Genomic DNA, 24,608 nt, shown 5'->3' with positions numbered 1-24,608 from the left:
CCCAGTAATTGTGTAGATTGGGGCAGGACCAAATCATGTGGCCTTCAGTAGCTGGTACATGTTTGCATCTCGGGCAGGCAGGATCGGCACCTGGAAAAATCTTTGCTAGCCTCTCTCCTGTATAATGGAGACGGTGAAGTATTTTGTATACGAGTCAGACAGGATTTCCACTCTTGTTTCGACACATTGACTCCAATATCTTTTTCCCATCTGGTTTTGGTTTTTATCCATTTAATAGGTTTCACATCCAGCAAAAGTTTGTAAATGTTTGAAATTCTTTTCTTGCCGAAAGCATCTAATTCTAAAAGGGTGTCCACTTCATTTTTAGGCGGTAAATAGGGAAATGAAGAGTACAGGGTCTTTGCAAAACTACGTATTTGTAAATATCTGAACATGTGTGAGGCGGATATGTTGTAATCCCTGATTAGACTATCAAATGCGCAGAAACCATTGTCCGAAAAAAGTTGATAGAAGAATTTTAGACCTTTGACATGCCAGCTTTTAAAGGCATTATCTGTGACAGAGGGCAGGAAGAATGGATTAGAGGAAATGGGGAAAAATCCGCTGGCTTGTTGAAGTGCAAAATGTTTCCTAAACTGGAACCAAATCTGGATAGAAGCTCTGACAATCGGGTTCATGTTTTGTTGTGGTCGATTTTGAGATGATGAAGAAGTTAGCAGTGGTATTGGATTAGACATCAGTTCCATTTGTGCCCAAACTTCCCCTTCATTGGTCTCATATAGATGCTTCCAATGCAATAATTTGGTGATGTTTGCTGCCCAGTAATAGAGAATAAAATTTGGGAGTCCTAGCCCTCCTGCGTCCTTTGGTACCTCCAAATAGGTCTTTTTCATTCTAGGATTTGACTTATTTCAAATAAATGCTGCTACCATTTGATCTAGGTTTCTGAAGATGGATTTAGTTATGAAAATAGGAATCATTTGAAAAGTATATAAGAATTTTGGTAAGACGGACATTTTAATAATATTTATCCTGCCTGCAAGTGAGGTTGGTAACGAGGACCATTTTTTTAAGTCTTGTGATGTCTGTTCTAACAAAGATTCAAAGTTTCGAGTTCGTAGTTCCCCCATTGTGCGGGCGATGTTTATTCCTAAGTATTTAAATGTATCTTTTTCTACTTTGAAGGGGAAAGCGGAAAAATCACTGTCAATATTATTAATGGGAAACAACAAGCTTTTGGTGTAATTCAATTTATATCCAGAAATGTGACCTAATTGATCTAGTACGTTGAGTAGTCTAGGTATTGATATAGATGGATTAGAGATATACAACAACAAATCATCCGCATAGAGTGACACTTTATGTATAATACTCCCTCTGAAAAATAATTCTAAAGATAAGCAAAAAAGAAATCTGCCAAATGGGTACGAAAACTGGTCTTTCCAACAATTCTTATTTTAAGAAAAATGTTTAATCACTTGGAAATGTTTTCTTAAGCTGTGATTACTTTTCATTTTAAAAGTTTTTCTTAAGATTATTTTACTTGCAAGACATAAAATAAGACATTGTTTATTGAAACGGGACAGAGGATGGAAATTAGCCTAGGCTACAATCCTGCATATTTACAGTGTCTCATTACCTTTACAGTATTCTACACTATTTGTTGTATGCGTTGTCCCTTAAATAAATAAATACAAATACAAACAAGGGTTTCATACTTTCTTAAAAGGCCTGTATCATGCAAAATCAACACTTCTATTTTATATGCACAAAATGCACATCCATCTTTGCAAAAGTTTGGATGTTGTTTGTTTTCATTGGTGAAACACAGACACGCTGCAGAGGCAGGCGCTAGGTTGATATCATGAAATGGGCTGCACCCACAAGGAAGGAAAGCTGGTGCCTCAGTGATCAAGTCGTCTTACTTTCGGGTAGAAAAAGAACAAATTTGTGAGCCAAAGGTAATGTATTCTCATATATATGCAGTTTACTCTGAAAGGCTTATGAAAAGCATTATATAGGCCCTTTAAGATTCTGTTTTCGCAAAATGTGGTGGGACTTTACAGAAAACTGAGAGGCAGGTTTTTTTTTTTTTTTTTTACAGATTTTTGACATTAAAATGTGGGGGGGAAAATCAAATCCAATTTGAAAGAATTTGTTATTCTCAGGATTCTGAATTGAGTAAAAATGTTTCCTTTTCTTGCAAACTGGAGTTCAGATTTGGCTTTCATTACAAATGTGACTCCTTTTGCAAAGTCAGGGCATCTAGGTTTAGTTTTTAAAGTATTACAAGCAAAATGTTTGTATTTTAGGTCTGAGGAAATGGACACCCTTCCAGCTGACTTAAAATCTTACTCTGATCATCTTTTTGTCTATTTTCAAAGCATTCCCAGGGGTCTTTTAATCATGATTACACCCTTTTTTTAAGCCAAAATCAAAACACCTGTGTCATTTTCTTGGAGATAGTTTCTGCAGAGCGGCAGTGGTTCATTAGAAATTCACCTCTGAATTGTGGGAAGGACTGTTGGTGTGGAGTAAACCCATCTCCCTTACCATCATCCCTCTTTTTATGTACTCTCCTGCTAGCTTACAGCCTCTAACAATCCCAACCTAACTAACATCACCGGTGTAACAAAAATGGTGAGCAATGTTGGAGCTATTCAGCCATACAGGTTTGAGCCAGATGCCATCTCGGACGAGGAAAACAAAGACGACACGGCTCTAATCTTCCACAAGTGGAAGCAGCAGAATGGACCAGCGAGCTTGTGGTCTGCCTATTGTAGATTATACGTCACAAATACGCTCTCTTTCCAATGCCATTTTGTGTATCTGCTCTTGATTCACAATGTTTTAACGAAAGGAATACTCAGAAATGTAAATTTGAGCTTCTCTATATATGTCCCCAAAAATGAGAAAAAATGGTACAAGAACATGGTAAAAAGACCCAAAAACACGATTTTCTTAGAGTGGGTCTTGAAATGTTCAAAACTTGGGGTGAAAAGAAAGAACCAAAGTTAGGTTCTTGGTTCCTAATATCATGGTCAGTCATAGCAAAACTATACCTTCAATGTCATTATGAGGATCTACATGGCATCTTTTATCAAAATTTCGCTGATTCAGACGTTTAACTGAAAGATACACACCAACAAACATGATTGCTGCAGCCTTGGACGGGGTGTTTGTGACCTTAAACTTTCATGCTTTAAAAGGTTAGACACCTGTGCTGTGAGATGGTGGATGTTTGCAGTTCTTCATTTACTTCAGTCCCTGTGACCAAAGCCCGGTCCCTATCTCAGCTGAAATGCTGGAACTCAGTCTTCTCTCTCATTTGGACAGCTGTAAAACCATAAAGTAGAAACTAAACTTTTGAAATCTATGTAGACTTTTACTTTGAAAGTTTATCTAAATTGCCTTATTAGATAAAACCAATTCTAGATACCATTTATCAAATGTAGGCATTTTTTTTATCTTGGAGTTTTTAGGCTTACACAATGCAGGAAAGTTTATTCTTTGAAATAAAGCTTGCATTCTTCAACAATTTTTTTGTGTAGTTTTTTAAAATTAATTATTGAATTAAACAAATATACCAAATAACTCGTTTATATATTTTTGACATTTCCATTTGCATTACAATAAGCTTTTATCAGTTTGTACTCTCTCATCACAGGAAAAATGGGTCTCTCCTCACTTTATCTTTACTGCTGTTTGTATCAAGTTCCTCTCCACACCCTAGCCCCTAACAATAAAAGAACAGCAGCCAGGTGCTTTGCTGCACAGAAAGAGACGGACTTTCCTTCATTCAAACATGTGGCTCTTGATTGCCGTACTGGGTCTGGTTGTGTGGGCAGGTGGTACATACTGGTACCTGTTTGGGAAGCCCAGCGCCTTCTCCTCAGAGTCAGTGAGACCGCCTGGACCTCGAGAGTTTGACCAGAAAAATCGAGACAAGATCATCAAGCAAGGTAACAATAAACAAAAACAAAAAAAACCCGGCACAAAATGGAATTATAATGTATTTGAAACTCAATTCATAAGAATAAATGTCATGTTGAATCAGTAGTTCTAATTTTTAAGAAATATTTAAAAAGAGAACTATTAAACTTTTAAAACCTTTAACTTCTTAAATTCACATTTGCACAAATATCTATTTAAGGCAAAAAAAAAATAGTAAAAAAATGTCTTTAAACTTATATTAACATAAATCCATTGGAAGTATAAAACTTTGCAGAATCACATCACTACACAATGCTTTCTATTGCCGTTTATAAAAGTGTAGTAACATTTACATATTTATTTGTTAAAGCACGCTGTCTGATATTATCAAAAGACCTGCTTTACCATTACTACATCGAGCTTTATCAAAGATCAGGCGAATACAGTGAAATGAAAAAGAGAAAAATCAGCTGAGAGTTTCCTCAGAAACCCGCCTTGCAAAGAAAAAGAAGACTGACATCCCTACTGAATGAGGCTGAAGAGTGAGAGCAGCAATGACTACAAAAGTCAAAGCAATGAAGGGAAGAAAAATGTACTTTCAAGCTTCTACACACTGGGCATGTGACACATGCCCAAGAATGGGCTAAACTCAGGTTCTTGAGCGTGTGTTGAGCCCATGGTGTTCAAGTAGGGAGGGGATTCTTCTTCTTTTTCTTTTTTACTGTTTACCAGCGCATGTCCACCAACTACAGTTGGAAGAGGCTTGGTGGGAAATGTCAAAGCGATGCAAATCGCTCTTGGCTTTTTCTTTCACAGCTCTATTTGGATATATGTAAGACTGGGTGTCATATAATTTTGGCCGGGCACAAACCACAATTATTCATTTCTCCTTCATGATCAATTTTCAACTTGTTGGCACTCCAGTGAATTAAAAGGGATGTCATCCATGTGCCACAACCAAATCCCAGTCCCTGATCTAGCTTTTAACCTGCGTTCAATATTTTGTACGTAAAGCCCAAAAGCAGTTGTAAAACCGTGTGTAGCTACGTGTGAACATGAGAGTTTTGAAAGCCGAAATCTGATACGCATGTGTACGCGTGTTTAGTTACACTGCTCTTAGCAATTTGCATTTTAATCAGCCCCTTCCAAGTCTATGTAAACACGCATAAACTTGTGTTTTGGCCTTATGCATTCAAAAACTCTTGCATTCATGTGTTTACATCGTTTCTTGATAGTGGAGATAAAATAAAAAATTGCAGTCTGTACCCTGCCGAAGTTAAATGACACCAGGTCTTTTTCTGGATTGGAGTATAGCTGTGAAAGGAAAAATCTGGTGCAGTTTTCGTGAGATCAGAACTGCTTCAGCATGTCGCAGCTTTTTCCAGCATTACAGGTGGCGGACATGTGCTAGTTAACAATAGAAAAAGAAAAAGAAGCCTCTTCCAGCTTGTCAAGTGTGAAAACCATTGTCTTGAGTTTTGCGCATTCTTGAACATGAGACACATGCCTGGTGTGTCTGTAGCTAATGACATCAGTGGAAGTGGCTGCTTGAACACGTGTTGTCAAGGGCGGTGTGAAAAATAGCTTCAAAATCTATATTGCAGGTAAAGTTGCTGTGGAAAATATTAACAAAATGCTAGTAAATATAGTTATCCACAGAGAAAGTCTTTGCATAAATGACTGAATTTCAACAAAATATAAAGCAGAGGAAAAACTTTTTTGTCTGGTTCTTGGACCACATTGGTCCAAGAAAAGGTCTTTTCCCAAACAAATTTAAACTTCATTTCCAACCTACCTTTCATTGTGTGACACCCATTTACTGCCTGCATGAAGAAATATGAAATACCAGAACAAGATGGCTACAACTCCAAATTCCCAAACCCATACTCTTCTTTATTCCTAGACCACACCCACTCCTCTATTTGTGTGGATTTTGCAAATCAAATGGGGGATTAGCATCTCCACCTCATGCAGAGGTGGAGACACACATCCTGTGTGTCAACCTATGTGTCAATAATCAACCTATTGATTATTTATCCATTTAAGTTAAGTACAAAATTGGTGGAAACTCTACACCTATGTGTCATAAACTAGTTCTCAAATGAGCAGAAGTGCAGTGACACTTTTATTCAAGCATTTTATCTAAATTAGATTCAGAAAGATGGTCTGACCAACAGCCCAGAGATCTAGTTCAGTGTTTATGACAGAAAAAAAACACATTTCAACCTTCAGACTGAGTTATATAACATACTGTATCATGTTAATTAGGATAACTGTGAGAACTTAAACACATAAGGTTTGCTTGTTTATTAGGGATACCCATTCGCTTCCAACAGGATGGGTGCTATTTTTTCCTGGGGTTGGAAAGGAACATATTTCTGTACATTTTGCTAAAAAATATACATGTTGAAGATTACAAAAATATTCTCAAATTCAATGGAAAGCTCTTAATTTTTTTTAGTGAATACTAAACATACCAATACTCATGTAAGTGTCTTTTTGATGCAGAATAAATTCAATTACTTCTTAAAGGTAATAAAAGTAATGCCACAAATGTGTTTTACATTTTAGCAGCGTGAAACCTTCAGGTTCCCAAACAAAGTACTGATATTTATTTCTATTAAAAGCCAACTTTTGCTCATTTCATCAAGCAATTAGTTTGTGCCTTTTTTTTGCATTTGTAAAATGTAACCTATGTGACCTGTCATTGGTTAAACAAATTACTATTTCGTTTCCACGAAATAGTAATTTATTTCCTCGAAATAGTAATTAGTTCCCTCAAAATAATTGTGACCTTTTACACACCCCTTATTTTCAACAGGAAATAAACTTGAATGCTTCCGGTTACATATTCACTGTAAATAAGATTTGGTTTAAAGTAATAATAAACAGGTTGCAAGTCCACTGCAGGGCCACACACTCACATTCAATCCTAGGGGCAATTAGAGTCACCAACTAACTTATGAAGCATACTTTTAGACTGTGGGAGGAAACCCAGGTAAAACCAACCAGGAGAACTAACCCCACACCACTATGCAGCCCAGCATTTAACAAATATGTCTTGTTCAAGGTTTGTTTTACTTTCCAGGTTGACTTCATAGCTAAATCTTATGTTGCATCATCAGCAATATTAGCATGCCAGCATTTCTTAACCATCATTTGTACATATTGTGTATAATAGTGGACCTATGCAATTACTTTGTGTCACTCAACGTTTTACCATCATAATATCTGCATAAAAACCTTTATAATAGACTGATTTCTGTAACATAAATACTATAAGGTGATCATGTCAACAGCAGTATTTTATTCTCCAGGTTTCAGTGCTTCCAAAGTTCCCAAGAACCTGGATGTGATCGTCATCGGCAGTGGAATCGGTGGGCTGACAGCGGCAGCCACGCTGGCCAAAGCTGGGAAGAAGGTTCTGGTTCTAGAACAACATGATCAGGCAGGAGGCTGCTGCCACACCTACATAGAGAAAGGCTTTGAGTTTGATGTTGGTGAGTTTACGATTGTGTCATGACGGATGCATTCATTTTCTTCTTTGAATAGGCCTGAGATTGTGTTTTTTCTAATTAAAATCTAATTTTTTGCCGGAATTGTCACAGATATTTGGTATTTAAATGGTCTCGAACTGAGAGGAATTGAAAATTAATGTGCAGCATTACAAAATAGTTAATTTTATTAGTGAGAGAGAAATGTTTTGTCTAATCAAAAGTGCAAATTTAAAACAATAAAAATAAAATAGGAGAAGGTTGTCATAAATATCCTATTGTAAGAGAAGATTAAAACAGCTGAAGTATTTTATGAAATCCCAGGTGTTGACACACCAAAAATATATATTTTTCTATTAAGTTTTTTAACTATCTGTAGTATTTTATTCAGTTTGTTTCATTTGAATTCAGTTTACCTGAATGTTAATTCCAGCTGACAAAAAGGGTAATTTAGTTTGCATTTTCGCAAAGGTTCGTTTAGTGGTATTAATTGAAGTTGTGAGATTTCTGAATGCAGCTAAAATTAATACTTAACCATCTCTTCTTCTTCATAATCTGAATTTTTTTTTTTATGATACCCCTTTTTAAAATAAAATGTAAAACATGTTCTAAAGAAAAGAAAACAAAGACTTTTGCCACAGGGAACACAGAAAGAGTGACAAATGAAGTAGTTCAGTAATCACTATTAAAGTTGATACAGATTTACTTAAAGGCACCAAAAATATTCACTGACAAACAGGAAATAATGCAGTAATCAGTACATTTTCAGGAGAATGTGTGTATAATCTAAGACGATACTGATTGGTCCTAATTTAAAGGTTTCAACAAGTTTGGAAAGTCTAAAAAAAAAAACTTTGTTATTTTACAGTTAGTTTTTGAAGTAATCCAGCGCAAAATCAAAACTTTTACAAAAGTAATGCTAATCCATAAAATAGTAATAAGATTTTTGGTACCTAATACAAGCATTGGTAAAAAAAAAAATGTAAGTAATGCTTAGCTTTCAGGCAACCAGTTTGTTCCTCAATTGTTGTTCATCTTTCGGTCTTTGCTGTTAGGAGTCGCCACTCCGAATCAGCTTTCACTGATTGGCACAGGTGGTTTGTCAGAGAGTTTTCTTGCCGGATGCCCTTCCTGACACAACCCTGTTTTTTCAAGGCACAGTGAACAAAAATTCTGGTTTAAAACCCAACTGTATCCCAACCCATTTCATTGTTACTTGTTTAATAGCAAATTTTAAAGATTTTTCTGAATTTTTCATTTTTTGTTGTTTTGTAATAAAAAATAAAAAATCCAACCGAAACAAAACCCTAAAATCGAGGTTTGAAGCTGAAACTTGGAAAGTGAATTGCTGAATCCCTACTAAACAACCTTGAGTGTATCTTACTATAAAACTTTTCCGAGTTGGCATTTTGGGAACATATTTTATTTTATTTTAAATCAACTTTTATTTTCTGTATGTAACCACAACAGTGACCTTTTATTTACTGTTCTCTTCTGTCCAGGCCTTCACTACATAGGTCAGGTCCACGAGAACAGTCTCCTGCGAATCGCCTTTGACCAGATCACTGAAGGACAACTGGAGTTTCAGGAACTTAATCCACATTTTGACACCGTTGTGATCGGCCAGGGCAAAGATAAACGAGAGTACACAATAGTTTCTGGTAAAACGGAAATGAAAACCCATCTGATGAAACAGTTCCCTGATGAGACCGAAGCCATAGAGACGTTCTTTAAAATCATGAAGGTAGCAATAGTTTCCTATATTTCTTTTTTCAAAATTCCTGTTCTATAACTGTCTCTAAATGTCCTCCATGTTTCAACAGCTCTCCGCTAAGAAAACCCACTATTTGGCCACTCTGAAGCTGATTCCTCAGTGGCTGTCTCTGTTCCTGCTGAAATCTGGAATTGCAAACCTTGTTTCTCCTGTTTTCCGTCTCTCAGGCACATGTGCAACAGATTTTGTGAACAATTTAACCACAAATAAAGATCTTCAAGTCATCTTTTCCTACTTTTTTTATGGTAGGCCCTCAACCATTGCTATGTGCAGATTTAAAGGGTTTTCAACACTCAGACTTGTTTGAGGACATTTAAATTCTTATCAGTAAACTGAAAGTTTTTTTCTGAACATGCAGGTGTTCCCCCAAGTGACTCCAGCATTCTGATCAATGCCCTCCTGTTTCACCACTACAAACGTGGCGCCTACTACCCCAAGGGCGGCGCCAGTGAGATTGCGTTCCATATCATCCGCACCATTCAAAAACATGGAGGGAACTGTTTAGTCAGAGCTCCTGTTTCTCAGATCCTGGTCGATGACAAGGGGGCAGCTTATGGTGGGAAACTGCTCAATTCCATTGAAATTTAGAGATGTTTTGAAGGTAAAACGTTCTGTTGGTGCTGTGCGGCAGGAGTGAAGGTGAGAAGAGGCCTCGAGGAGGTGGAGGTTCACGCTCCTGTGGTGGTTTCAAACTGCGGCATCTTCTCCACCTTTGAGAAACTGCTCCCACCAGAGATTCAAGTCAAACAAGGTGAGCAACCTGATGGATTTGAATGCAGGTTTTTCAAAAAGATTTTAACAAAATTTTTTATTGGGGCATAATGATTAATTTTACCCACAATTCCATCCATATCATAATTTACGATTCCTAGTCGATATTAGTTAATTTTTAACATTGATCTTTTTTTGCTGCTATGAAGCGTGTTGTCGGATGTGATGCACTTGGTCATTTTTACGTTATAGTATAAACTTACTGTGTCTCAATCCAAATGGTATTTTCCAAGATCAATTTTAAATTGATTTATCGTTACACCCCTGATTTCTAATCTTCTTTTAGAGATCCAGGACAGACTGAACATGATGAAACACGGCAGAGGTTCACTTTTGGTCTTCTCTGGCTTTGATGGAACTGAGGAGGAGCTGGGCCTGGTGTCCACTAACTTCTGGCTGTACAAGGACAATGACATGGACAAGTCGTGAGTATTGAGGAAAAACCCTACAGAAAAGGAAGAGAGCGGCCTCAAGGGGGTGCTGTTGCATAACAACAAGCTTGAACTTGCTGCAGGGGAACTTTCAATCAAACAGGCAGAAAGTTTAATTTGAGCATTATTGGGCTTTTGAGTGGAAATTCATTTTAATCACGGCCCTTAGCAATCATAGACCATACCATTTTTGCAATTCTTCTTTCTCAAAAACTTACCAAAATCGCCTGTTCAAAATTTTTAACATAATGAACGACCCCTCCAAAAAAAGATATTACAGTAGGAGAATCCAGCACATGCGACGCCACTGACAACTTTAATTTTAATTGCTTTTTCTATAAGGATGGATGAATTCTTTGCTTTAAGCAAAGAGGAGGCCCCTGACAACATCCCCATGATGTTTATCACAGTGCCTTCAGCCAAAGATCCAGAGGCCAAAATACGGCATCCAGGTACACATGACTTATTTTCCACAGCGAAAATAGAGGCTGGGATTAAAGCACCATAAACACATGCAAGATGTCAAAAACTTAGTTTGATGTTTCAGACTGTGATGATTCTGTCCTCCTATAGGAAAATCCTGCATGACCATACTCACCATGGTTAAGTATGAATGGTTCGAAGAGTGGAAGGACACAACTGTGCGCAAAAGGGGGGATGAATACAATAACTACAAAATGAGATTTGCTAAGAACCTCTTTGACTGGGCCTGCACTTTATTCCCCCAAATCAAAGATAAGGTGGGATCTGTCATTTTCCTTCAGACCTGCACATGTTTAACTAAAACAGCACCTATTTGCAATTCTGATTTGACTGTTTTTTTGTTTTTCACATAATTTTTCCAGTTGGTGTTCCAGGATGTAGCCACTCCACTCACAAACATGCACTACTTGGGATCTCAGCGGGGTGCCATGTACTCTGCAGAGCACAATCTGGAACGTTTTTACGCCAAGGCAGTTGTTAAGAACAGGTGCAACACCCCTGTCAAAAACCTCTACATCTCAGGTATAAAACGGAATTTAAAAACTTTCTTATATACAACCTTGTAACAACCTTATATTAGGTTGTTACAAGTTTGAAAAATAGCTTTAGGAAACAAGCAAAGCTGAACTAAAAATATTTGTATTTTGCATTGTTGCACGTCTCTTTCAGGCCAAGATGTGTTCAGCTGTGGAATAGCTGGTGCTCTGCATGGAGGACTCCTCTGCGCCTCCACAGTGTTGGATCAAATCGTCTATATCGATTTGCTTCTCTTGAAGAAGAAGTTGAAGAGGAGAAAAGCCAGAGAGCTGGCCCACCAGGCCAAGAAGAAGCTGCAGTAAGAGCTCCATTGCTTCCCTGCAGGACAGAGTAGAAGCCTTACAAACATGATGCAGGACTTTTCCTGACTGAATCTAAGAGAAAAATATAGGAAATATTGTATGTCTTGGGTGGCAAGCTAATGATACAGTAAATGTTGTGCAGTCTGTATTTTAGCATCAATTTTTTACATTGGAGTATCAAACTGAACCTCTATGGGTGCTTGTGTGGGATTGGTTGAAGTGGGACCTTTTTTAAAAGGTCAGGGGAGTATTTTTTAGTTTTTGGGTTCAAACTGGTGGAACTGAAAATACATCACGCAATACTTCATTGTGGCATTTTCCTCATGATTAAGGGCATTTAAAAAGAAGATTAAGCTCAATATTGCATTTCTGAGCATTTCTTTATTGAAATTGTGGTGAATCAAGAGCAGACGAAAAAATGTTGTTTGAAAAAGATCATACTTGTGATGTAAGAAAACGCTGGGCGGGCCATAAGCTTCCTGCTCCGTCCCATTCTGAAGCATCCAATTGTAAACAAAGAGATCCTTTTATATCATTGTTTTCCTTGTCCATGCTGGCATCTGGTTCAATAGTGTGTAAACAGAAAGCTCTCAGCAACGAGGAGGGGCTGGGGGGCTGGGTTGCAACAATAGTCCCATCCACAACTACGAGGCAAATTTCAGAATTTCTGCAGAAACTATGTCCTAGAAAACTACACAGGTTGCCAAAAAAACAACAAAATCTTAATTAAAAGACCACTTGGGACTCTTTTAAAATAGATCAAAAGGTGCTCGGAGTGAGTCCTGTTAGACAAAAACATGGGAGGAGAATGTTTTGTTGTTCTTTCTTGTGTTACTCCTAATAAAAAAAACGTTTTTCTTCCAAAGTGCAGTTTCTTGTATTTATTTTAAAGAAAGCTGATTGTTTTCTCTATCATAAACTGTCACTTATGCACAAAGAAGCACATCAGCATACAGCTGACTGCAATGGCACACAACATAACAAACTGTACCACAACATAAATTAAAAAACATCACAAACAAATCATAAATTTGCCAAATTGACCACATGTTCTGTGGTGGCCTCACTGTTTAAAAATTAAACTATAAACTTAATATAATATATATTTAAGGTTCTTATATACAAATCTATTCTATAAAAACGAATCATTTTTTAATAGCTTTTGTTCTTTTAGTTTGAAGGCATGACAAGAACCTCAGAAATCTACTGGTGTCAATATTTTTTTTATCTGGCAAAACTTTATTTTTTACAGTTGTTCTCATGATAAAAACAACAATTAAAGACAAACAACTCAAATATAAAGTGAAAATAAACACAATTTCAACAGGATTCAAACGTTTTTCCTGATGGCGTGAACATCCCTCACAGGTGAGCTGAGGCCTCGACAGTCCTCTGGGTTTAGTTCCCACCTATGTTGTTCTGACCTGACTTGTAACCCTGCTGTTGTTTGCTTTTCTGCAGGAATCAAACGTTCAGGGTGAAACCTCAGATTTCCTGCACTAAGTGAACATTTCCTCAGTAAACGCTGGGCAGATTGGCTGACAAACTGTGGCCTACAGGGGATGTCTGAGGGGATCTGAGGAGAAGAATGAACCCTCTGTAAGGAAAGCGGTGGGAAGCAAGAGCCTTTTTTCCTCTGTTAACCTCCATCCTTCTGCTTTTCAAGAACAGAAAAATCATATTGACACAAATGGAAGCTGATTTTTCTAGTTTAGAGCTTTCTATTCAGGGATATAAAAATATTTAAACTGCAGAAAAAACTAAAAAGTACAAGTAGGGGTTTAATATTATCACTTTGGTTTAGTGGATTAACCTCTAGACACCTATTAATGCACGTATACACCAAACTACTTGTACTCATAAAATTACTAAAATTTTTTATCTAGATGAATACAAAAACGTAAGTGATTTTTCTTTTCATAGCTGGAAATAAGTTCAGGCATAAGGGCTCTTGTTTATTAAGCCTTCTTTATTTCTCTTAGACAGGGCACCAATTAAGCAGGATTAGCTACTGTGGTAATTTAACCCAATACGTGATGTCCACAAATGTGGACGCCAGGTCTTCAGGGGTTACGGCTTATCATTTCCACAGCTTGATTAACATGATGGTAACTCCCAGATGTACTTTCCTCGGATTGACTCAGACACCAATCTAAACTTGATTTAGCCGGTTCAAAACCATGATGGTTTTTGCCATTTTTCCAAGTGACGTGTCCCGGGAGTCAGCCTGTCTGCTGCTTGGCTGGTGAAACCACTCATTTGGTTGAGTTGAAACTCTTTTGGATGGGTCTTGGTTGATAGTGTTTACAGAGTGATGTTTACTGAGTTTCAAAATCCCAATTTCCATTGCTTAAGAAAGTCACATTTTCTGTTTTTATTATAAAAAGTAAATATTTCCCACAAAATAAAATGTACAGCTTATCAAATTTAATGAACTGATGTAAATATGTTAATAAATTATTAAAAATCTAATTGAAATGCCACCAATTACAGTCATTATTAGGATTATGTCAATATTAACTTTAACAACACTCTGGACCAAAACAAAAAAGGAGCCAGAACTGCATCACAGAATGAACTGATCCTTGTGAACAAGGATGAACTTCTTTTACTGAGATTATGAGATTTCTTTTTTTTTACAAAACTCAGTCAAAGCTTCCTCCTATAGTTCCCCTGAACAGCTGAGACAGAAGAGGGAGCTCTACACATTCATCAGCATCCCTCTGAAGCTGAAAGTCAGATGTAGAACAGACGCAAAAAGCTTTGTCACACCCACCCTCCCTTCTCACTGATCATACAAGAATTGGAATACATTTCTGACTCTAAAGTAGAGTCCTCTTTTTATCCCTGTATGATCCAGAGGCCTTTCTGGTGCTACCCATAATGCACTGTTACAGCATTAAAGTATTTGTATTATTTTAGACAACAGGGGCTTGGTGAGGTAAAACTGTGTGTGGGCCAACAATTCAGTCTGCATAACATTTAATGCAAATTGACTATTTTATAAAAAAAGATTTTTGCCAAATGACACTTTTCATTTCTACATACTGAACAGAAATACACCTAAATACACTTTTGACAAAATTACTGTGAATTTCTGATTTGAAGGCTGGAAATAAAATAAAAAAGAAAAAGTCTAGAATAAAAACTTTCGTTAATAATTAATCTGGGTTCTTATGAAGTGTTACATATCAAACGCTCACAGTAAACTTCTAAATGTAAATCTTGTGAACAGGAAAATACCACAAATCTAGTTTTGATCAGAGAAACAAATGCATCTGTTGTTCTTGTTTGACCCTTAAGGCTTTGTTTTTAGTTAATAAAGAGCTAATACATATTCTTATTTAAAGAGAAAGAAATGAAAAATAGATGATGATGTGCACATCTTTTAAACTATACAGAAGAACAAAAAAGAAAGGTAGAAATTCTGCTAAAGAGATGGCTGATTATCGACAAAGCATACATTTTACTCCCAAACACCCCGGATTTGAGATTTTTTTATCCAAAAGAAAAGTATTTTTAAATCAGCTTTTAGCTCGATTAACGTGTTTCTAAACATAAGATGTTTACAACCTCTTCCTTCTAATTTACACTCTGTGGTGCCGTGACATATAAATACTTTTATATATGGCGAAGAACCAATTTATCTTTGATGGACGTCATATAAAAGGTGAAACATTTGTTTTTGCTGAGATGAAAAGATCTTAAATATAGAGGATAAGCGAAATAAAAATATGTTGATAAAAGGGTACCAGCAGAAACCAAAGCCAAAGGTTTTTTGACCAGCAGAAGCAGAACTTGGACCTCTCTCACTAGTAATTTCTTTTTTAGGCAGCTCCCACATGTTTAAACTTGATCTCACATGGAGAGGCCCACAGAGTTGTACTTCTTCTACCACCTTTACTGGTTTAAATACATGACAAGGAAGAACAATCTACAGAAACTGCAATGCTCTTCTTATCTTACCCTGTTAAATGTGTGTTTTTGTCAAATAAAGTCACAGTGTAGCAGCAGGATTGGCTCAGTCTGCTTTCACATTGCTGTTGCCTCTGCGCTCAGCCAGATTTCCTTCTTTTCCAGATGTTGAAGCTCCTCCCCTTTGGCCTGCCGCTGCCTCCCACAGCTCGGGCTGAGCCAACAGTTACAGCTGCTACCAGTCCGACGGCTCGCAAGAAAGAAGAAGAGCATTTATTTCCTTTTTGGTGGCCCAGAAGACAGGGAGACATATGTGGCCTGAAGACACGAGCAGGTGATTAACGGTGCAATGTGGCAATTTAAAGGTCCTTCAAACACATTCTTTTTGTCACTCAAGGTCATGAAAAATAAAACATTCCAACCTTTTTGAAGCAGTTTTGACATTTTAGTCAGGATTTACTTAAGTGTAAAAATAGTTTTCTTCTTTGCAAAGATTACTGATCAACTCTGACTGGGGTCAGCTTTGCAAAGTGCTTTTTTTTGCATTTCCACTGTTTTTTCCTCTCTGCCAGAAAATACTTCATAGACCAACACTGAGCAAGTCCATACAGTAAACCATGCAATAATAAAAAACAGTTTTCAAAACATTCCCCCTCTAAAAAGAAAAGGCCTCTAATGTCCTGCTTCCTGTTATCTTCAAAAAATCATGTCTGAAACAACACCAACTCTTTGCTCTGAGACTGCAGGCAACTTTGTGGTTGCTGGAGCTTCCAAGTTCTCATTTTTCAGCTGTCCTGTGGAATTAAAGCAATCTTGATCACCGTATGCTGACAGCCTTTTTGATTTTAGAACCACTCATGTCCTTTTTGATTACTCTTTTTTTCTCTCATTTTAACACCCTAAAAGACCTAATTCTTGTATTTGAAAGGCTCTGTAATTGTAAAAACTGTGTTCATGAAGGTCCTCCCCTTTTATGGCTTCAAATATTATCCTCCATAAACATCACACAGGTAAACATAATCTATATCTTGACACAACAAGGATTTAGTAAAGATATCTACGATGAGGCCTTCAGATTGAGAGCTTTCCCCTTTAAAACTCCATGGTGACGTGGGGCCCCAACACAGTTCTATCCTTCCCAGCTGTATTTCCTGTGAGGCTGCTCTTCACACTCACTTATAAATTATGCTCTATGTTGGTATTTGAATAAGAGAAGACAAGACAAATGCAGGGAAGCCCAAACAGAGAGGAATGTCTAAGTTTCCAATGGTGCCTTATCGTCTCAGAAACGAATCAGAATCAGAATCAGAAATACTTGATTGATCCCACACGTGGGAAATTTGTTTGTCACCATAGCAACTGACAGCAAAGGGAATAAAAAGACTTAAAATGATATAAAAAACAAGAAGAAAGAAAATGTAGCATAAATGCAAACATCAAAGTAGTATAATTAATTGTACAAATGCAGATTTGATTGTTTAACACATGTTTTTTTAATTTATATATGATTGATATTTGTTTGATTTGCATCAGTTCATTGTCACACGTTTCTTACAGCAACAATCAAGAGAGGTAAGAAAGCTGCAAACTTTTCAAAGTGAATATTTAAGCTCAAATGCACAATTTGAACATCTGAACTTTTGAGAAATACCTAAAGTACCTGAAAATAAAAAAAAATTAACCCATAAAGCTTTGCTCTGCTGATCATCTTTAAAGGTTTTGCAAGCCTTCATGGGTTTGCAAAATTATCCATGAATGCATTTAGGAGAACATGATGACCCAGTAAAAACTGGGTCCTGCATCAGAAAATGCTTGAAAAATGACTCATATATGAGATATTTTCAGGTGATGTCTTTTCTCTTATCCTTTGAAACAAGTCCATCTTCCAAACTGTATTAGTTTTTCCTTCTTTTTGATACAGTCTGCCGTTTCTTTGTCTGCAGTTGTTCCTGTCTGAGACAGTGGAGGGGGCTCTGATGGGATCAGAGGCAGCTCTCAGTGGTTTAGGAACACACATGACCAATCTTAGGAGCTTTTCTTCTCAACAATTTTGGATTTTCCAGCAGTGATAATATAAAACAATCATACTGGTTGTCTTTATGTAGATAAATTTGGTGTGACCTAATGAGATCCTCCATCTGGAGGTTCATAAGCTGAGGAAGGTTGTGAAATTGAACTTTTCTGGTTTGCTCTCAGTACTCTTCCTCACACCTTTTCCAGGTTTTGCTCTCTGCTCCACAGTTTGCTGAGACATGCTCAGCTCTTGATCTTGACACACACCAGATGTTTGCTGTTCCACTTTACATAGATGTGGGAAGCATTTGACCAGAAGGTGGCATCCTTCAGGTTCTGTCCTATTGGTGCTTTTTAATTTAGGGTTATATTTACCTAGTAGAGCTGGAGTTTATTACAGTTAAAAAGTTATTTCTACTCTATAAAAATACCAAAAAAAAAAACAACTTTAAAAAGAATGGCAAAAAGAAATATTTTTTACGGAAGTGGACAGCACCAAAGACAGTCATAAATGTTCATGTCAATCAGGACTATTGGTCTCCAGACTTCCACTGGGCACCATCCTGCTGCTGATTACCTGGATTAGAGGAGTTTTACCAAAAAGAAGCTACAATGTAGCTGGAAAACTTGTGACACAAACCCTCCAAACGTTGATTCTTTTTGTTATTTTCCTGTGTTTTTCACTTGTTTTCTTTCTAGAGAAAAGAAAGACACTCTGGACTCTGGTTGTGCAGCACTAATTACTCTCATCTCCTGTCAGGTCAAATGCTACTTTGCTGTTTGACGGGTGGTTTTCTTTGACCTCTACGACCCAGCACCACAATTTAAAAGGGGTGGCGGTCATAATTTAGCATAAAAAAGTTTAGTCATTTTCAGGTCTGTTTTGTATTTCTAATGAAAAAATTGTGAATATTGGCAACTTTTAAAAAGCCAAATTTTCTTTATTAACTCAACAAAATGTTTTGAAGATTTCAATCCCATCTTGTTGCCTTTTTTGCTTTGTTCATGTCTCATAGCTCACAATGGTGAAAAGTATGCATTTCTGAAAATTAAAGGCAGCAGATGTGTTCAAAAGTGTTGTTAACTATTGTTCCTAGAGGTGAATGCAGTCTTCTGCAAAGAAGACCTTGTTATCAACATCTTATCAACAGCTTGTCTTGTTTTTTTAGGAAGTTACAAACAATATTTGGCAAGCCTTGAGATGTAAAACAAAATCAAAGAAGCAGCCCTAAAGAAGAAACTTGAGCAGTCAAGAGTCAGACATTGGTGAGCATTGCCAAGTGAAGACAAGAAACTCTACCTCCATTAACCTCATTTTTATAAATATGGTTACACGAAGCTGAAACTAAGCCCCAACATGATTAAAAAATAACTTTGCAGAATATTCCACATTCAGTTCTTCAAGACCTACTCTGATAAAAATTGTGTTTTTAACAGTTCTTGGGGCATTTTTCTGATGATGGAGGGCATAATTAAAGAAAATTGAGCTCAAAATTGAAGTTTTGATCATTTCTTTATTGAAACAATTGTGAATCAGGAGCAGATGGAAAATGCAATTTGATAAAGCTTGTAGTTATGGCGTAGGAAATATGCTGGATTGCCCACAAGCTTCCTGCTCCAAGCTCTCAGCAACAGGGATGGGAGAGGGGTGATGGTCTGCACCAAAAGTTTCCCCCCTACAACTCAGAGGTGAACTTCTAATGAACTGCTGCCGCTCTGCCGTAACTATATCAAATTATATGTTGATTTATATGCTGATTTTGGCAACAAAAAAAATCATAATTAAAAGACCACTGGGAAAACTTTTTCAAAAGTTGATCAGAGTGGGACTTTAAGGAATTACATGCAGATGACCTTTGGACGCTTTCAGAATGTTAATGTCTGAAAGTGACATGACAAATGCAAAAGACCGAAGCGTGATTTTGATGTAGGAGTGAAAATGTCAGTAAAGTGGAGAAAACTTTGCAGAGTTTACAAAGGTTTTAACTGAAGCTTAACCTGGCAGAAAATATCTGACCCCTGACTTTAAAGTTCCACTCCAATCATCTTTTGATCTATTTTCATTGTGTTCCCAGTGGCCTTTTAATTCTGATTGTGCCATTTTTAGGCAAAATCAAAAACTTGTTGAATCAAGTATTTTCGGTAGAAATGCAAGTTTTTTATGAGCTTATAGTGTACAGTTCTGGTAATTGTGGTTCCTGAATTTATCCTAAAAATCTATCCATGGATCCACCCACTTCTCTTTAATTGGGGTCAGAGGAGTGGTAAGCTAAGCAAAGAAAGACAAAATCAGTTCAGTGATCTGTGCTCTGCCACGAGGTCTCCTCCTAGTTGAACATGCCCTGTTTTCATTTTTTCCCCTTAAAGTTTTGCTTCTGCGGCTGAATAACACAGCACAGCAGAGGAAAATGCAGCCTCTTTAAGTGATTCCAGATGCTGAAGAAACAGTATTTGTGCTGTGAGTGAACAAAAAGATGTTCCCCCTTCACTCTTTGTTATCATCTACTGCTGTCACCGTCATATTTTCCTTCATTCATCACAGTGGAAGTGAAATGAAGTTGTTTTCTGTACCATTAGGTTAAAAAAAAGCTTCACCTAAAGATACGAAATCAAATTTCACGACACTAAAGTTTTGGGGGAAGAACAAAATCCACTACGTCAGAGGTGGGAGGAGCTTCACAAAAACAGTACCACAAAAAAGCTATACATGACACAAAATGCGTTCTCTGTGCATAGTCACAGATCACATGTGTGTGATTTGATGGCACTATATTTGTCTTTGTGTGAATAATGAAGTCAGGGGAGGGCTACGTAAACGGGGATGGGGTGTTTGGTGTGGAAGAAGGTGGAGACTAATGAAGCTGGGACACTCCCACCTTGTAGGATCTTGGGAGGCTCCTCTTTTCAACTGGTCTTCTTCCTGCCACTGTTAAAGGGTATTTAAAGGGGTAGGAGGAGGTTCTTCCGCAATGTGTAAGGCAGGTAAAGACAGAACACAGAAACAGAGGAACCACTGCATGGAGAAGACTGAAAACATGCCAAACATGCTTTTAAAAAAAAGAAAATTAAACATTTATGAGAATTTTTTTTTAGTATTTTTGGAAATCTTGTTTTCTAAAGTTGCAAAGTGAGCAGAGCAGCTAAACTCAGACTCGTGAGCTTGGTAAGCTCAAGGAAAATTATGCAAAGTAGGAATGTCGACTTTGAGTCAAATCCAAGGAGTTATTTCTGGTTTCGCAGAAGCTTGCGAGGCAGGACAGTAGACATTATAAATGTTTCCAAAGGATCAGTACATCAGCGCTGCAGCTTATATGCAGCAGAGAGTGAAAGTGCTTTGAAAGGGCCAAAACAAAAACCCACTATTGACCCCATTTTTAAACTTATCTTGCTATTGTAAAACTCAATTTTTAATCTTTAAAAAATTGGTAGCTTTAAACTAAAATGAATGTGTTTTTGTTTGACACATAGCATCATGTATAACAGAAATCTTTATTTGCATCCCTTGAAATCATTATTTCCTAGATTAAACCAAACAGCTGAATTAATCTGTATCAAATTAAGTTCGATTCTTCTGTGCATAGGAAAATGTTTGACTTTGTCCAGAGCCTGCCAAAAATGTATAAAATCATAAACTATTTTTTTGTAACTCAATGAAAAATCCTTAGTTTAAAAACAATTATAAACTGTCATAACACTTCATTGGTTTAAGGGGGTCAAATAAGATGCAGATATATCCACCATCTCCATCCAGACAGCTCCTCCTCCCCGCTCTTCCTTGGTGTGGCTCACATTTTCTGGCTTGACACAGTTTTTTTTTCTCTTTTTTGTTCCTCCTCTTTGCACCTTGTCCAAGTAACCTCCCTTTGTTGATGTGGCAGGCCTGGGAAATGAAGAGTTCATGTAGAGGAAAAGAAAAGCACCTCCTCTCCTTTTTCTTCTCTTTTTCTGTCCGTTTGCTTGCAAACGTGGACAAGCTAAAAAAAAAAAAAGACAATGTGAGGATTCAACAATGGTTTGTAGCACTCTGTACACATCAATCATACTTTTCCCCCTCAATATTTATCATAGCCATTAGTGTTAAACCTTGAATGTGTAAATTAGAGACTCATTGTGTTTGCTGTTTTTTTCTGACTTTTTGGTGAAAACACAATCTCTGAAATCATTTTTAAAGCTGTTTAAATCTATTAATGGCGAACAATCTGATAAAGGAGAGGGCACAATTGGTTCTAGTGCTAGTACAGATCAGACTTTCCGTGATGTGGAAGCTATGGAGCCATTTCTTCTCTTACATTCTGAAGATGAACAGCTGAACACAGACCACAGAGAGACACGACTCTTATCTAAATAAGGACAATTAGGTGGAGTCAGTCAGAGCTTGTGCAGTGATTATCTCCACCCACTCCCAGCTCACTAAACCATGTGCCAGTGCTCATTGTGTTTAAATATGTGACGTGGAAACCTCAAAATCTTCTCATTTTCTTCAGAGTTCTAACCTGTTTGGCTTAAGCTCCTGTTCTCTTCTTTTCTTGGAAGTATTTTGCTTTTAAAGTCCGAGTCATTTGTAAAAAAAAAAAAAAAAAAACCTTTTTTTCCCCAGCATTACCTCTGCAGATGTTCTCATGCTCAAAAATGATAAATGAATAACCTCTAATTCTTGTTATTTTTATATAAACTAAACCTGGAATATCTGAAATATATATGGATCTGCAAGGTGGTTTTTATGTATATTGTATTTTCAGGAAGGCAGACGTTAAATCTGGCTCCAAGGGTGCAGTCGTGTCAGCAGCTCTTCTGCAGCCCTGCCCTAAAGAGCTTTCTCGCATAGGCAGGGGGTCAACATAGTGGAGCTGTAGAAAAGCTGTGCCCTCATCTTTGTTGAGCCCACTTTTTTGTCGTATGCTTCCCATTAGCAGAGGGGGGAGCATGCAGATTAATGGGGAAACTGCCGCTGGCTTAATTTTTTTCCTCAAAAAATACAACAACAACCGAAATAGTAGCAACAAACCCAGCTTAACTATACATTTACCATAGTTCAGTTGGTCTGGATCACCTGGATCCCAAAAACACAACCAGAATCAGAGTGCACTTGCAAGGAATTTGATTTTGGTGACTTGTGTGCTTATGTACAAGGAAAAGCAAACAAGGATAAAGAATAAATGCAGTAGGTGTAAAGAATATGTACAACATTTAAGCCAGTTTAAAACATGATGTTTGTATCAGTGGAGGCGTTTCTCCAACCAGAGCCTTAAAGGTAGTCTGTTTCATCCACAAGCTGTTGAGGAGGAGAGCCATTTGTGGACCAGCTTTGATAGGTAGTTTGACAAAATTTTTCTAAATAACACTGTAAAATTAAAAAAAATTGTAAAAATGTAAAAAGAAAAACAAAAAAATCTGCAGTTTTAATTTTAATTAATTTTAATTAATTTTAGTTCATTTTAATTAATTTTAATTAATTTTGATAGAGCACAAATAACTTTATGAAGATGAAATTGAGATTTTTTTGATTATTTTTATTATTAAAAAAAAACAGAACAGGCTAAGACTGTCATGGTGCCTCTGTCAGTTCTCCTCCCCCTCCCAGCTTTGCTCTGCTCCTGACTCACCAGCTGTGACTACTCACCTCATCAGTCACCTGTGCTTCTTAAGGAGACCCAGCTCCAGCATTCTTCGCCAGTTTGTTAAACCTGATGGTGCCTAGTCTCACTGAGCTCTACGGCTGGCCCCCTTGTCTCGCATCTCTTGCTAACCTTGTCTTTGTTGTGCCTCAGGAATCTCATGCCATGAGAGTCACCTGAGTCTGACACCACCTCGAGCAGCAGCTGTCCTCCTGATTACTCTGAAGCTTTCATCCCTTCAAGATCCTCAGCCCCGCCGCTCCTCAAGAACTCCAGCCGCGCCATTCAATCCAACTCCGGTTTGCCACAGAACCTCATCTGGACCTCCGGCCTCGGCCTCGCCAAAGCCTCCAATCACGCCAATCCTCAAGACCTCTTGGATCCACAAAATAAATCTCATTTACTCTCCCAACCACTTACCTGTGTCCTCCTTCCGAGTTTCAGCTTCTGGGTCTGTCTCGTGTTCGTATCATGAAAAAGACCTTATTAAATGAAGTGTAGGAGACTGATATGCCATAAAATATGATCAAGTGAGGAAAAAGTCAGATCTGTTTTTTTACAGAATGTGGATAGAAAGCTTTAGGACTGCAATTTGTGCACAAAAAATGCTCTGAACAGCAGCATTTAAATGACTGTAATTTATGAGTCCAAGAGTCCCCCTATATTAAATGTGGCAAGGCTTCCAAACTGGTTCCTGGCTTCCAATTAAACAAACAAAAAACACCTCAAGGCACTGTAAAAGACACAGGGGAGCTGAAACACTTTCAGGGGAAAAAAAGCCCTTCAGCTTTTTAGTTACTGAGTGAGGACACCAAAAGATCCTGACTTTAATGTGATCTTGCTGGTACTGTGAGGACAGAGCAATCTAGGTTATTTCTTTCTATGAACACATTTCTTTTAGTTAATTTTTGTAATGGCAGCATTTCAAAAAAGGTTAAAATAGGGGTCAGTCTGTACATCCATGTCACCAAGTGGCTCCTGCAAACATCTGGACTTGTTTGTCCTGGATGGAAAGTTCAGTAAATCTTTCTACAGGGAGGTTTATTGTTAGGAGCAAAATAGTGTCATCTTTAATGAAAATTGACAAGATCTTTCTACCTGTGTTATAAAACGGGGCAGCTGTGGTCCAGTGGTAGGGCAGTCATCCTTCAATCAGAACATTGCAGGTTCAATTCCTGCCCATGTGTCTTTGGGCAAGACACCAAACCCCACCTTACCTGGGTGGAAGGCTAGCACCAGCCCCCAGCAACAGAGCCACCACCAGTGTGTGACTGTGTAACTGTGCAAATGGGTCTGTGACTGTAAAGCACCTTGGGCCTTTGAAGAAGGTAGAAAAGTACTATATAAGTATACACCATTTACCATAAAGTGTCACATTT

At 37.5% G+C, this 24,608-nt stretch overlaps 1 protein-coding gene across 1 annotated transcript; it reads left to right on the top strand.

The window, feature by feature from the left end:
• Positions 1–3,722: 3,722 nt before the first annotated feature.
• Positions 3,723–12,551, top strand: LOC101162403 (putative all-trans-retinol 13,14-reductase). Its single transcript, XM_004080596.4, has 11 exons — positions 3,723–3,923; positions 7,212–7,394; positions 8,891–9,132; positions 9,212–9,407; positions 9,521–9,718; positions 9,794–9,913; positions 10,220–10,358; positions 10,707–10,816; positions 10,938–11,104; positions 11,210–11,369; positions 11,517–12,551. Exons 1-11 carry the CDS (start codon positions 3,767–3,769, stop codon positions 11,684–11,686), a joined length of 1,842 nt encoding a protein of 613 aa, XP_004080644.1. The 5' UTR covers positions 3,723–3,766; the 3' UTR covers positions 11,687–12,551.
• Positions 12,552–24,608: the final 12,057 nt, after the last annotated feature.

The sequence above is a fragment of the Oryzias latipes genome, chromosome 19 (genome assembly GCF_002234675.1).
Source record: "Oryzias latipes chromosome 19, ASM223467v1".
NCBI lineage: Eukaryota > Metazoa > Chordata > Actinopteri > Beloniformes > Adrianichthyidae > Oryzias > Oryzias latipes.
The sequence above is the reverse complement of the archived record's forward strand: the minus strand, read 5'-3'. Positions and strand labels throughout refer to the sequence as shown.

What these genes read in the sequence shown, in the direction of transcription:
- LOC101162403 (XM_004080596.4), top strand. Translation starts at nt 3,767, where the DNA reads ATGTGGCTCTTGATTGCCGTACTGGGTCTGGTTGTGTGGGCAGGTGGT. An exon ending in TGACAAGGGGGCAGCTTATG is followed by an intron (nt 9,719 to 9,793) that starts GTGGGAAACTGC and finishes GCTGTGCGGCAG; the next exon opens with GAGTGAAGGTGAGAAGAGGC. An exon ending in GACAATGACATGGACAAGTC is followed by an intron (nt 10,359 to 10,706) that starts GTGAGTATTGAG and finishes TTTTTCTATAAG; the next exon opens with GATGGATGAATTCTTTGCTT.